This window comes from Dromiciops gliroides, chromosome 2 (genome assembly GCF_019393635.1).
Source record: "Dromiciops gliroides isolate mDroGli1 chromosome 2, mDroGli1.pri, whole genome shotgun sequence".
Taxonomy (NCBI): Eukaryota; Metazoa; Chordata; class Mammalia; order Microbiotheria; family Microbiotheriidae; genus Dromiciops; species Dromiciops gliroides.
This window is the reverse complement of record NC_057862.1, coordinates 675,346,735-675,361,150: the sequence shown is the minus strand read 5'-3', so window position 1 is coordinate 675,361,150 and position 14,416 is coordinate 675,346,735. Positions and strand designations below refer to the sequence as shown.

The 14,416-nt window shown below is 42.2% G+C and overlaps 1 protein-coding gene across 1 annotated transcript in view; it reads right to left on the bottom strand.

The window, feature by feature from the left end:
- Positions 1-267: 267 nt before the first annotated feature.
- SIGLEC1 (sialic acid binding Ig like lectin 1) overlaps positions 268-14,416 on the bottom strand; it is a 38,983-nt gene continuing 24,834 nt past the window's right edge. Inside the window, exons 17-22 of the mRNA XM_043989060.1 lie at positions 13,224-13,478; positions 7,362-7,661; positions 4,394-4,499; positions 2,846-2,918; positions 630-789; positions 268-410 (exon numbers count right to left, since the gene is read on the bottom strand). Of these exons, the coding sequence (XP_043844995.1) occupies positions 661-789; positions 2,846-2,918; positions 4,394-4,499; positions 7,362-7,661; positions 13,224-13,478 (863 nt within the window). The 3' untranslated portion in view covers positions 268-410; positions 630-660. The remainder of the gene's footprint in view (positions 411-629; positions 790-2,845; positions 2,919-4,393; positions 4,500-7,361; positions 7,662-13,223; positions 13,479-14,416) is intronic.

Sequence of the window (14,416 nt, the reverse complement as noted above, 5' to 3'; positions counted from 1 at the left end):
GGAAGAACATCTTTCCAGGGAGAAATATTGTAGTTTATCTCCACAAAACCTGAACATCATAGTGGCGACAATCACAGGATCACCTATTTTTGAGCTGAGGGGGCGATAGAGATCATCCAGTCCAAAGCCTTCATTTTACAAATGAGGATGAAGAGGTCCAGAAAGTTTAAGTGACTCGTCAAGATTCTCACAAGCAGAGAGGCTTGCTGACTCCAAGTCCAGTCCTCTTTCCTTCACACCAGGCTGCTTCCCTGATGCTGATAGGATGCTGATAGGTTTACCTCAGGGGACAAACCCCAAAACACAACTCCTAGTTTTCCATCTTACCAAGGAGAAAAAGAAGAGATGTGAGGACAGGAAGCTAAAAGCATGTAGAGTTCTCAAAGGCTTCCATTGACCTCCTGGGGTTTCTAGGAGAAGAGGTGAAATGGACAATTATGGAGGAGATAAGAAGGAGGAGGATTAGATAGGAAAGGGAGAAAGGGGGCAAGGGGGAAAGGGAGAGGAGGAATAAGATTGGGGGGAGGTAATATTATTAACTCCTTCTTCAGAATCCCCATTGAAGGCAACAGTCCACAAGAGATGGGCAAGGGGAGAGCACAATCTGTCCCTCCCATATTTCTACTAACCATTTCCCAGGATGCTCTGGAAGTTGGAAATTTAGAGGAAGGTATCCAGATCTGGTCTGGTGAAGCCAGAATTCATCAGGACATTATCACTGGACCTAGTGAGATCTACTTCTGATTCCTTGGCAAGGTCTTCAGGTTCCCTGATTTCTATTTCTTCCACCTGTGGGGCAAAAACAAAAACAAAAACAAAAACAAAAAAACCAAAAACCATGGCTCCAGTCAGTGGAAAGAGCACAGCACTCATTAAACCAAGATAAAAGGCTCATAAAAGGCCCTTGTTTGGGCCAGGAAGCTTCACACTGCCTCAGACTTAGCCCCTAATCAAATCCTGACTGTCATTTACTGGCTCAGTTTCCTCATCTGTAAAATGAAGAAGTTAAATCCATTGATCTCTTAGTTCCCTCTCAGCTCTAAATCTATAATTCCATAGCCTCTCTTCCCAGGAATTGAGAGGACAGGTGTCATATGTCCATAGGAGCCCCAACCAGACTGTCTAGAAAATGGGTTGCCTTAGCACAATAACATCCAATAAGAATTGAAGCCCTCCTTCAGCTAAATTTGCGCCCAGGTACCAAAATCCCTAGTTATACCCCCGTGAGGTCTCAATGTCTAACCAATGGAGTCCAAGCTCTGGCAGGCCTTTACCAAAAAAGAAAGACTTAAAAAACTAATCCTGTGATGGGTTAGGACTATTGGCCAGTGTAGTTGAGAGTAAAACAATTCATCACTAAATGAGCAAAGCGAGTGATAAATTTTATATGTTGTCAGCAACTGGGAAAATGATTTCCCAAAGGGTGATTGTGGGACAGGGAGGGAGTATCTAACTGTATAAAAAAAAAAAAAAAAGGAAACAGAGATTTAAAAAGGCTTTGACTGGGGTGGGGGTGGGGGCTATATAAGAATGCTACATACCTTTATAGATTTATTTTTCATCCTGCTACTTTACTGAAACTATTCAATGTCATGAATACTTTCTTTGCTAGTTCTCTAAGGTTTTCTCTCTCTCTCTCTTTTTTTTTTGTTTCTTTGTTTTTGTTTTGTGAGGCAATTGGGGTTAAGTGACTTGCCCAGGGTCACACAGCTAGTAAGTGTTAAGTGTCTGAGGCCGGATTTGAACTCAGGTCCTCCTGACTCCAGGGCTGGTGCTCTATCCACTGCACTAAGGTTTTCTAAACAAGTTACAAAGAAGGATAATTTTTTTCTCTTCTTTGTCAATGGCTATGACTTTAAATTCTTGTTCTTGTCTTATTGCTATCATAGTGGTTGGAGTATTGACCCAAATGATATCCCAGGTGCTTTGGGGCAATTACTATAAAACTCCAGACCAGAGGAAAGAGAGGAAAAATGGCACACGGTGCCTTCTACTCTACTACATTTCTAGTGAGAGATAAAGCATGAGAGCAAAGAGATCAGAACCTTGTAAACAAACACAAACACAACAGTCAAAGCTGAATCCATTAAAGGCTGAGGGAATGAATCAGCAAAGTCTGCCTAGAAGGGGTAAAAGATACAGGATGATCAATTAGGAAGGCAGGTAAGAGGATGAAACTAGTGTGGTGAATGGGGTGTGAAACAGGATGTGAGAGACATAATGAGGATGAGGGTGGCAAAAGGGTAGTGAAAAAGAAGGAAGAATTGAGGATGACTCCAAGGAGGCAAACCATATCTTGGGGGATGTAATAAACAACTCCAGACCCCAGACAGGGGTTCTTTTTATTCTGGTCTTAGGGCCTCGATCCAGAATGTAGCTACTCAATTTGCCATGAGCCTTCCTATCTTCTTTGTTCTCTTGGAGAAGAGATGAAGGTAACTTGTGGTGCAGTGGATAGAGTGCTGAGCTTGGAGTAAGGAAGACCTGACTTCAAATCTGGACTGAGACACTTAATAGCTTTGTGACCCTGGGAAAGTCACTTAACCTCTGTTTGCTTCAGTTTCCTCAACTATAAAATGGTGATAATAATAGCACCTACCTTAGAACGGTGTTATGAGGATCAAATGAGACATTTGTAAAAGTGCCTAGCACAGTTCCTGGTACATTGTAGATGTTATGTAAATACTTATTTTCTATCCCCTTCTCCCCCATCTCTTGCCCTACCCCTGTCCCCCAACTTTATGTATCAAATTAACTGACAAGTATACATCTCCAAGAGTGCTCCCAGGAAAGGGAAACTAGAGCAGAGAATGCATTGCTAAACTAGAGAACAAAGCAAAGATACCTGGGGTTTCTCTTTCTGGGAAGCCATCTCTACCAGGTTCTCATCTGGATTCAATTTATAGAAGAGGTTTTTCCTGTAGGAGGAAAAAGTGGATGAGGAGACTGATTTCTACAACCTGTGGTAAAAAGTTTTAACAGTCGGTTAGATAATGGAGAGACGCTAGTTTTTCTTAGGACCACCCTTTTGGGGAGGAGACCAACAGCATGAGCTACGCACACCAGTCTGCCTGCGACGCACGCCAGATTGCCTGCTGAGCACTCGACTTCCGGAGTGGGAGCTTAAAAGGCAAGGAGAGAACGGAAGTGGGGCTTTTTTTCCTGCTCTACTGGTCTCCTGGCTGCGCTGCACAGACAGACGCGGACTGGAGTTTGACTCGGCCCGGCTCTCAGTTAACAGCACGCGCTTGACTCGGTCTCTCTCCCCAAAGGTGGCCCTCGGCTTTTGGTGAGTTTTATATGGAATATAGACTAAGCCTGGACTTAAGACGATTTGTATTGTATTTCTACTTTCCTATCCTTCTAATCAACATCACCTTGTGACTACCATACAATAAAAGTTCTATCTAGAAAACCAGAAGCTTCTTCCATTTACTAGTCTGGGAGATAAATTAAGGGAAAGGTTAAGTAGGGTAGATTTATGATCTAATATCCAATTTTAATCTCACAAACCAAAGGATCTAAACCAAGTCCACACCCCATCATGACCCTTCCTTAGTTGCTGGGGCCAAAAAACATAGACAGAACAGGCATCATTATCCCCATTTTACAGATGAGGAAAACAAGGATCATCTAGATGAGTGAATTTATGAGTGAATCATTTCATAGCTAGTAAGAATCAGAGGGTCATTGGCTCATAAATTCAGAGCTAGAAGGGCCCTAAGAAGCCATAGTCTATAACCCCTTCATTTATATTTATTCCCCAGAGAGGGAGTTGATTTGTCTAAGCTTGATTTTCCTCATCTCTAAAATGGAAATAATGATGCCTGCTCTCCCTACTTCCTAGGGTGGTTGTGAAATTTGAACAAAACAATGTATATAAAGAGCTTTGTAACCATAAAGCACTACATATTTGTGCAATAGTAATAGCAGCAAGAGGAGTAGTAATCACTGTCATCATGAAGAAGAGTTCAGATTTTGCCTTAGACACATTAGCACTTTACAAATATTAAAATAATATACATATGCTTCAAAGTGGTGAGGGGAAGAAAAGAAGAAAAATAAAAAGAAAGAAGATGAGGAGGAGGAGAAAAAGGGGGAGGAAGAGGAGGAGGATAAGAAAGAGGAGGAGGGGAGGAGTAGAAGGAGGAAGAAGAGAAAGAGGAGAAGGAAAAAAGAAGAGGAGGATAAGAGGAAGAAAGGGGAGGAGGAGAGGAGGAGAAGAAAAGGGAGGGGGAGGAAGAAGAGAAGAAGGAGGAGAAGGAAAATAAAAAGAAAGAGAAGGCAGAGGAAGAGAGGGAAGAGGAGGGGAAGAAAGAAAAGGGGAAGAGGAGGAGGAGATGGAAAAAGGAGATGAAGAAAATCAAGAAGATACCTTTTCAGACAGTTTTACCTGTTCCAGATGTAAATGGCCCCCAGACCCAAGAGCAGCAATAGGCAGCAAGACAACACCATGAAGATGATGAAGAGCAGCTGATACAGGCTCAAGGCATCAAGAACTGTAAGACCCAAGTGAAAAAGTCCCCTTAGAAGGCTCCCTGGTTTCTCCACATCCCAAACATATATCTCCATTACCTGCTTAAGCCATCTTTAGCTCTTCTTGTCACTTAAATCAAATGCTTATTAAGGACCTATATTATTATATTAAGTCAGGCCCAGGTACTGTAAATACAAAGACAAAGAGCAACACGCTCTGCCCTCATAGGGCTTCCAAGGAGCAAAGGATGGAAGGAAAGAACCAGAGGTACACATAAAAGCCAATGCAAACTATAGAAAAGCAATGGTTATATCAGATTGCTTGCTGTCTTGGGGAGGAGGAAAGGAAGGGAGTTGGAGAGAAAAATTTGGAACTAGAAATCTTATAAAAACAAATGTCAAAAACGATCTGTACATGTAACTAGAAAATAATAAAATACCTTTATGTTTAAAAAAAAAGAAAAGAGTTGGCAGCTAGGTGGCACAGTGGATAAAGCACCAGCCCTGGATTCAGGAGGACCTTAGTTCAAATTCAGCCTCAGACACTTGACATTTACTAGTTGTGTTACCCTGGGCAAGTCACTTAACTTGCATTGCCCAGCCCAAAAAAGAAAAGAAAAGAAAAGCAATGGGAGTGAGAGCTGGACACTAGCATCTAGGAGAATCAAAAAAGCTTCTTATAGGAGATGGCACCTGATCTGAGCTTTGAAGAAGTGGATAAGGAGGGACCACATTTCCAGAATGGAGAATAGCCTTTCCAATGGTACATAGGTGGAAAATGAAATGATGAATACAAGGAACAATGAATAAGCCAGAGTGAGTCTGTGAGGAAGAGTAATGTATAATTAGGCTATAATGGTAGAGTGTAAAGGATTTTAAATGCCAAGTATAGGAGCACCTGTAGACTGTCCCAGAGGCAGTAGGGATCCTGGAACTCTGAGTAGAGGGCAGACATAGTCTGAATGGTGCTTTAGGAATGTCATTTTTATCCTCAAAAATAGAAAAAGACCTATTTGTACAAAAATATTTATAGCAGCTCTTTTTGTGGTGGCTAAGACTTGGAAATCAAAGGAATGTGCACCAAGTGGGGAATGGCTAAACAAACTGTGGTATATGATGGTGATGGAATACTATTCTGCTATAAGAAATGACAATCAGGATGACTTCAGAAAGGCTTGGAAAGACATGTGTAAAACAATGTATTGTGAAGGGAGCAGAACCAAGAGAACATCGTGCACAGAGGCAGCAATATTGTTTGATGAAGAACTGTGAAAGACTTGACTATTCTCAATAATACAATGATCCAAGACAATCCCAAAGGACTATTGATGAAACATACTATCCACCTCCAAAGAAAGAACTGATATTGATTGAACAGACTGAAGCATGCTATTTTTTTGCTTTCTTTCATTTTTTTCTTTTAATCAAGTTTTCTTGTATAAAATTCCAAATATGGTAATGTTTTACATAATCACATATGTCTAACCCATATGTGATTGTTTGCCACCTCAGGGAGGGGGAAGGGGAGAGCGGGAAAGAGGGATAAAAATTGGGAAAAAAAAGAATGACATTTTTGTGGAGGATGTGGGTGAATTGGCTATAAAGGAGAGAAGCCAGAGGCAGGCAGACAAGTTAGGAAGGACACTATTGCAATAATTCAAGTCCAAAGTGATGGGGTGGCAGAGGAGAAGAAGGTGGAAGAAGAGGGTGAACAAGAGTAGTGGTTTGGTGAGGAGCAAGGTGAACAATGAGATGGAATTGACAAGGCTTGGCAACTAAATGGATGTGTAAATAGGGAGAGTGGAGAGTTAAGGATGAAGTTTAGCTGAAGAATGAACTGGAGTGACAGCAGGAATCATGATGCCTTTGACAGAAATAAGGAAATTAGGAAGAAGGGAGGGTTTAGGGTAAAGGACAGAAAGTTCCATTTTGGGCAAACTAAGTTTGAGATGTCTTCGAATGTCCAGGTGGAGATAGATACCCAGCAGTAGTTAGAGATGTGAGACCAGAGCTTGGGGGAGCCATGAGAGCAGCAGTAGAGCAATCATTATCTTCATAGAAATGGTTTCCACTAACTCTACCTTTGCAGGGAGATCACTGAAACAGAGTGCACAAAAAGAAGAAATGGCAGCCCAGGACAAAGCCTTGGGGTACACCCACAACCAGCATCGGGATATGGGTAATGATCCAGCCAAGGAGACTGAGGAGTGGTGGGCAGATAGGTGACAGGAGAACCAAGAGAGAAAAGTGCACACAGAATCAGTGTCGGCCCCAGCAGTATACATGGTCCCAGCCCACGTGAAGCTTTCACTTCTGCCCCTACCCATGACTCCGGCTGTTGGATTGAGATTTATTTTGTCTTTGTTCTTGATTCTATTCTGGTCCTGGTTACCCCCCTACCTCTTAGGAGGTCTGGAACATCTCTGTAGGTGGACATAGTGATCCTGTCTGAATGGTAGTGAGTTCATCTGTTTCTACTGAGATTGTAAGCTCCTTGAAGCCAGGGACTATGTTCTTTTTGACTGTATTCTCAGCACCCAGCAGTGTTATGCACATAGTAGGTGCTTAGTGTTTGTTGAATGCCATAGAATTGGTGAAATGAGAAAGAACCATCCAAATTGAAAACAGAAAATTTCATGGCAGACCTCAGAGAGAACTTTCTCTCTATCTCTCAATGTTGGGAAGCTATAGAATGTGTCATTCAGAGAAAGTGGTGGCATCTCCTCCAGAGATTACACACAGACCCAGAGAGAGGGGGGTATGGGGAGAGAGGGAGAGAGAGAGAGAGAGAGAGAGAAACAGACAAGGTTGTATGATTCTTCCTTAGAGCAGGGGAAGGGACCAAATGAATTCCTTCCTGATTTCCCTGAGAGTTCTTCACTCACCTCTTGTTCCAAAGTACACAGAAGAAGAAGCAGTGCCAAGGGCATTGGATGCCAAGCACACATACTCTCCCTGGTCTTTGGCATTCATATCCTGGATATCCACCCTCAGAGTGTTGTAGGAGGTTGATACTTGAATGTGGGGATAATGACGGCTTCCAGATCGGGTTGAAGCAATAAAATGGCTTCCATGATAAAGGGTCAGCTCAGACCGGGGCTCACTATCCACGTGACAGTGCAGGATACCCCAAAGACCATTCTCTGGCTCTAGAAAGGAGATCATATCAGGTGTCCGTGGTGCATCTGCAAATAAGAGCCTAGAATGAGTCTTAATCTTGGAGACTTGAAAAAAAAAAAAAAGCTAGCATATGAGAAAGAGCTCAAGACAGACCCAGAATCAGATAAAGAGCTAGAGTCACATCAGGAGTCAGAAAAACACAGACTCAGAAAAGGAGCTAGAAATGGACATAGAGTGAGAGGGAACAAGGGACTGACCTAGAGTCAATCTAAGTTCTGGAGTTCAATCTGGAATAATAGAGTACTAGAGACAGACATAGAATTAAAGGAACATCTAGAGACAGAGCTAGAAACAGACCCCACATCAAAGAAAGAGCCAATGAGAAATAAAGCCAAAGACCAATCCAGAATCAGTGAAAGAGCTGGAGAGGTGCCTAGAATCAGGGAAAGGGCAAGACTCATAGAAAGAGCTAAAAACAAAAAGAAAAGAAAAACAACAAACAAAAAGAAAAGAGCTAAAAACAGATCTCAAAGCTCCCAAGCCAATCAGTGGTAAAATTGGGCCCATAAATAGCCACTGCAATTGAACCATACTGTTTCTACTTTTTTGTTTTTTGAGTTTTTTACCTTTTGTTCTGATTCTTCTTTCACAATATGACTGATGCAGAAATATGTTTAATGTGATTGTACATATATAACCTATATCAGATTGCTTTCTGTCTTGGGGAGGGGGAGGGAAGAGAGGGAAGGAGAAAAATTTGGTAAAAACAAATGTTGAAAATTATTTCTACACATAACTAGAAAATAATAAAATACTTTTATGACAGAAAAATAAATAAATAAAAGGACCTTGAGACAAAAAAAAATAAGTGAATGAATGGGTGAGTGGATAAATAATTAAATAAATGGGTGGGGTGGGAAGATGAATAAATAGATAAATGAATGATTAAGTAAATGAATAAATAATAGATAGATAGATAGATGGATGGATGGATGAACGAATGAATGAATGAATGAATGAATGAATGAATGAATGAATGAATGAATGAATGAATGAATTGCTGCTGCACTTCCAGCCTGGGTGAGATGCAGACCCAGTCTTTCATACAGGGGCAGGGGCGGGGGGGAGGGGCGCTTATTTAACAAAAAAATCAGCTTATATTTGTATGGAATCTATAATAAAAGTACAAACACCAAATAAACAAGGTTTGAAGAGACCAGGAAGCTCCCTAAATTGAGCAATACCAGTTTCATGAAGCAACAATGAGACAGAGAAATGTCCAGTCACTTCAGACCCTTCATGACCCCATTTGGGATTTTCTTGGCAGAGATACTGGAGTGGGTTGCCATTTCCTTCTCTGGCTCCTTTTGCAGATGAGGAAACTGAGGCAAACAAGGTTAAGTGACTGGCCCAGTGTCACACAGCTAAGTGTCTGAGGCCAACTTTGAACTTGAGTTTTCCTGACTCCAAGCCTGGCACGCTAAGCACTATGGCGCCACCTAGTGTCCGAGACTGGGAAAAGGGAGAAGTAAAGGGGATAATTTCACTATCTTCCAGAGCTCAGCAAGCTGATACTTCAAACTGCAAACTCTTTGTTAGCAAATCACTCTCTCAGAGAGTCAGGGAGCCAAAAAAGATTCCAACTACTGACGTGTACATTCAGGGTTTTCAGGCCAGCAGTCACTTTCACTTGCCATCAACTCATTGCTGTTATGTATCCTCCCTGGCCCCCCTCTTCTCTGTAGAGCCCCCAAATCCCCAGGTTTCCCCCTCTCATGATCCTTCAGTCCCTATTTCCAACTGGTAATATCTGCACTTCCCATATGCTGCTTTGCCAAAAAGGGACTATAAAAGAAAGAGTGAGAATCAGAGAAAGAGCTAAGGATAAAACTCAAATCAGAGAAAATGATTGAGCCAGATCTGCAAGTCATAGGAAGAACTGGAAACATACCTAGAGTCAGAGACAAAGTTAGAGAGTGATCTAGAATTAGAGAATGATCAAAGCAGAGAAAAGGCTAGAAATTGACCTAGAGTCAGATACAGAGGCATAAAAAGAACTTCAAGTCTGAATGAAGATTGAAGTATGTTGGATTTTTTTTTACATTATTTTTACTGTTTTCTTTTGAAACATGACTATGTGAAAATATGTTTTGCATGACTGCACATGTGTAACCTAGATCAGATTGCTTACCTTCTCAATGAGGGGAGAGGGAGGAAAAGAGGGAGGGAGAGAATGTGGAACTCAAAAAAAATTTTAATGTTAAAATTGTTTTTACATGTAATTGGGGGGGAAATATTAAGAAGGTATAGGAAGGGGGGCAGCTAGGTGGCGCAGCGGATAGAGGCCCTGGAGGCAGGAGTACCTGAGTTCAAATCCGATCTCAGACACTTAACACTTACTAGCTGTGTGACCCTGGGCAAGTCGCTTAACCCCAATTGCCTCACTAAAAAAATTAAATTAAATTAAATTTAAAAATAAAAAAGAAGGTATAGGAAGAACTCCAATCAGACCTAGAGCTAAAGAATCAAAGTCAAGGAAAGAGGCAGAGACAGACTGATAATCAGAGAATTAGCCAGAGAAAAAGCTAGAGACAGACCTAAAATGAGAGAATAAATTATTCAGGCTGAGAGTCAGAGGAATGCTAGAGTCCAATCTAGCACCTAGTTAACAAGAGTAATGAGTTAAAGCAGGAACCTACAAGATAGCACTTCACTTTTACTCCAAATAAATTCTGTGCCAGCTAGACCCCACCCTGCTCCCTCCCCAACAACAGCCTCCCCGTGTCTCAGGGTCTCTGTTTCTCCTTTACACTGCAGGGTATTAGAATCTCCCCCACCATGAGGCCTTTTGTCCTAAGGTGTCTGCACTGCCTCCCACCTCCACCTCCACTGGATCATTAAATTCATCTTTAAAAATAAATTCATTTGGCCAGATGAATTTTTTAAGGAATTGTTTTCTTTAGTCAATCTTTGTGCTTCCTTTTCCAAGTTGCTGATTCCTTTTTCATAATTTTCTTGTTTTGCTTTCATTTCTCTCAATTGATTTTTAAAATCCTTTTTGACCTCCTCCCAGAAGACTTTTTGTTCTTGAGACCAATTCATCTTTCCTCTTGAGGCTTCACATGTAGGCAATTTGGGAGTATTGTCCTCATCTGAATTTGTGTTTGTCTCTTCCCTGTCAACACAGAAGCTCTTAATGGTGAGCGTTCTTTTTTGGTTTTTACTCATAACGCAGCTTATTTTTTTTTTTAAGTTGAGGTCTCCTCTGGGGGCACCAGGGTCCCTGTTTCAAACTTCTTGTGCTGGGATATAGGGGCTGTGTCACTGGCTCTCTACACTGAGGTTTCTATGGCTTGTAGATTTTTCACCACTCTGGACTTCCTGTCAGAGTGCACTGGGATCAGTGGACATGGCCCTGGGCTTCCTGTCTGAGTGGGCTGGGATCAGTAGGCCTTCTGGTACCTTTCCTGTGGGTATCCCTCCAGCTGGCAACCTGTCCTCTCGGCTGGTGCAGGTGGGTTTTGCCACTGTTCTGCTGCACCACCAGGGTGTTGTGCCAGAATCCAAGGGCCTTAGTTGCTTGGCTGTGTCCCAGAGCTTCCTGCTGACTTGCCCCACCCTCTCCCAAACGCTGCAGTCAGTTGAGCCTCCCTTTTGTCCAAGTGAGACGGACCTTTCCTGAAGTCTTCTAAATTATCTCTGGTTGGAAGACTGTGTCTCTCTATCTCTTTGCAGGTTCTGTGGTTTCAGAATCCATTTAGAGGTTTGATTTAATGTTCTTTTTGAGGGAACAGAAGGAGAGCTCACGCGATTTGCTGGCTACTCTCCGCCATCTTGGCTCTGCTCATCAATTGGGGAATGGCTGAACAAGTTGTGGTATATGAATGTAATGGAATTCTATTCTTCTGTAAGAAACAATGAGCAGGAGGAGTTCAGAGAAACCTGGAAGGACTTGCATGAACTGATGATGAGTGAGATGAGCAGAACCAGAAGAATATTGTACACAGTATCATCAACATTGTGTGTTGATCTACTGTGATGGACTAGATTCTTCTCACCAATGCAATGGTACAGAAGAATTTCAGGGGACCCATGTTGGAAGGGGATCTCCAAATCCAGGGGAAAAAAAAGAACTGTGGAGTAAAGATGCTGATTGAACCATACTATTTCTTTTGCTTTTGGTGCTGTTGTTTTTCTATTTTGAGGTTTTTCCTCATTGCTCTGATTCTTCTCTCATAACATGACTAATGCAGAAATATGTTTAATGTTATTATGTATATATATAAAACCTATATCAGATTACCAGCTGTCTAGGGGAAGGGGGAGGGAGGGGAGGGAGGGAGAAAAATCTGAAATTGGAAAGCTTGTATAAACAATTGTTAAGAACTATGTTTACTTGTAATTAGACAAAAATACTTTTATCAGAAAAAAACACATAGAGGTAGATAAATAGACTAAATATATAGATGATACATAGTTAGATAGACAGTCAGATAGATAGATAAATAGATTTTGCTTCCTTATTGCTATCCTTAACCTGATCACTCAGTTGGTAGGTCTTAGATAGCCCATGTCTATGTTTTAAAAACAATAAAACTCCTTTCAATCTTGAAAAAAATATCAATTCAAAGGGGCAGCTAGATGGTGCACTGAATAGAATACCAGCCCTGGATTCAGGAGTACCTGAGTTCAAATCCGACCTCAGACACTTAACACTTACTAGCTGTGTGACCGTGGGCAAGTCACTTAACCCCAATTGCCTCACCAAAAAAAAAAATCAATTCAAAGTTGCCTTTTCTGTTGCTCACCCAAGGTCAATTTCCCTGGCAGCACTTGCCCAAGGTATCAAAATTTCTAGTGTTCAGCCCTAAAGCAGAAGACAAAAGGAAGTTACAAAAGCTGCCTGTCTTCCCTAGCTCCTATCTTTTCTTAAGAAAAGGACAGACAAGGGGGCAGCTAGGTGGTACAGTGGATAAAGCACTGGTCCTGGATTCAGAAGGACCTGAGTTCAAATCCAGCCTCGGACACTTGACACTTACTAGATGTGTGACCCTGGGCAAGTCACTTAACACTCATTGTCCTGCAAAAAGAAAGAAAGAAAGGAAGGAAGGAAGGAAGGAAGGAAGGAAGGAAGGAAGGAAGGAAGGAAGGAAGGAAGGAAGGAAGGAAGGAAGGAAGGAAGGAAGGAAGGAAGGAAGGAAGGAAGGAAGGAAGGAAGGAAGGAAGGAAGGAAGGGAGAGAGAGAGAGAGAAAGAGAAGGACAGCAGGAAGCTAGGTGGTGCAGTGGATAAAGCACCGGCCCTGGATTCAGGAGTACCTGAGTTCAAATCCGTCCTCAGACACTTGACACTTACTAGCTGTGTGACCCTGGGCAAGTCACATAACCCCCACTGCCCCGCCAAAAAAAAAAAGAAAGAAAGAAAAGGACAGACACAGGAGGGTATAGAACTATTATCCTAAAGGCAGGTGGAGTTCTGAGCCCACCCAAAGAGGCTCATTGAATCTATGCACAAGACAAGGATGTATCATATTTCCTGTTCACCTGCACCCTGGAACTTGGCAGGGGAAAGAGGCCCCCACAAAGTGGGTATACCCTCAAAGACACCCAGAGGAGCCCAGACACTTACATAGCACTTTGAGGCTGACAGGGGCTGAGGAGGCACTGCCCAAAGACCCTTCAGCATGACACTGGTACACCCCAGCCTGCTCACGGACCACCTGGGAAAATATGAGTGTAGGCTCAGGCCCCTCTTGCAGCCATCTAGAATTCCAGGACCATGTGTAGGTGGTGTTCTCCTGGGCCTGGCTGGTCAGCAGGCAGCTCATGTTGAGGAAGTCTCCTTCATGAATCTCCAAGCCTGGCTCCACTGTGATGCGAAGACCTGAGGAAAAGCCCAATGACAGTAAAAGTGACAATGACGATGATGGCAACTATAATGATACACTTTCAGTGAGGAAAGAGAAAATGAGGTTACAATCCAAAACTTTTATTCAACTACAAAAAGCAATTGTTTGATCCCTCTGTTCCACAGGATTTAACCCAAAACAACAATTGTAGGAAAGTAACCTGAACTGGACAAGTTCCTACCTCAATTTCCTCAAAAATAATAGATGAGAGGGGGTAGCTAGGTAGCACAGTGGATAGAGCACCAGCCCTGGAGTCAGGAGGACCTGAGTTCAAATCCAGCCTCAGACACTTAACACTTACTAGCTGTGTGACCCTGGGCAAGTCACAACCCCAATTGCCTCACCAAAAATAATAATAATAAGAGAATAAGAAACAAAAATAACAGCAACAATAACAACAACAATGATGATGATAATTTTATAGTTCTTTAAAATTGTCAAGGTTTAGCTAGCTTATCTCATTTAAACCTTGAAATTACCCTCCAAGGTAGGTAATACAGGCATCATGATTCCCATTTTATAGAGGAGAAAACTGAGGCACTTAGACATTTGATGGTTTAATTTAATCTTTAAGAATCAGAGAAAGATGTCTACATGTCTCCCCCAAAGATGGTATCATTATCCCTTTCTCCCCCAAAGTACGCCCATCTTACCTACTGAGACAGGAAATAATCTTATCCATTCTTGTGTGATTTAACATTTCTTTATGCCCATCCTCTGCTCACCACGTGACTATTTCACCCTATGATCTCCCAGAGAATAGGAACTAACCATCTCTTCTCTCAGACGAGAGTTTCAAGAAAGTCAAGACCCAAATAGGGGCTCCCTGAGGGAGAGACTCCAATGGTCACATGAGACCAGTGCCTCTCAGAGGTTGTCTCCTGAATCACAGCATGGGCTGTTTTCCCCCATC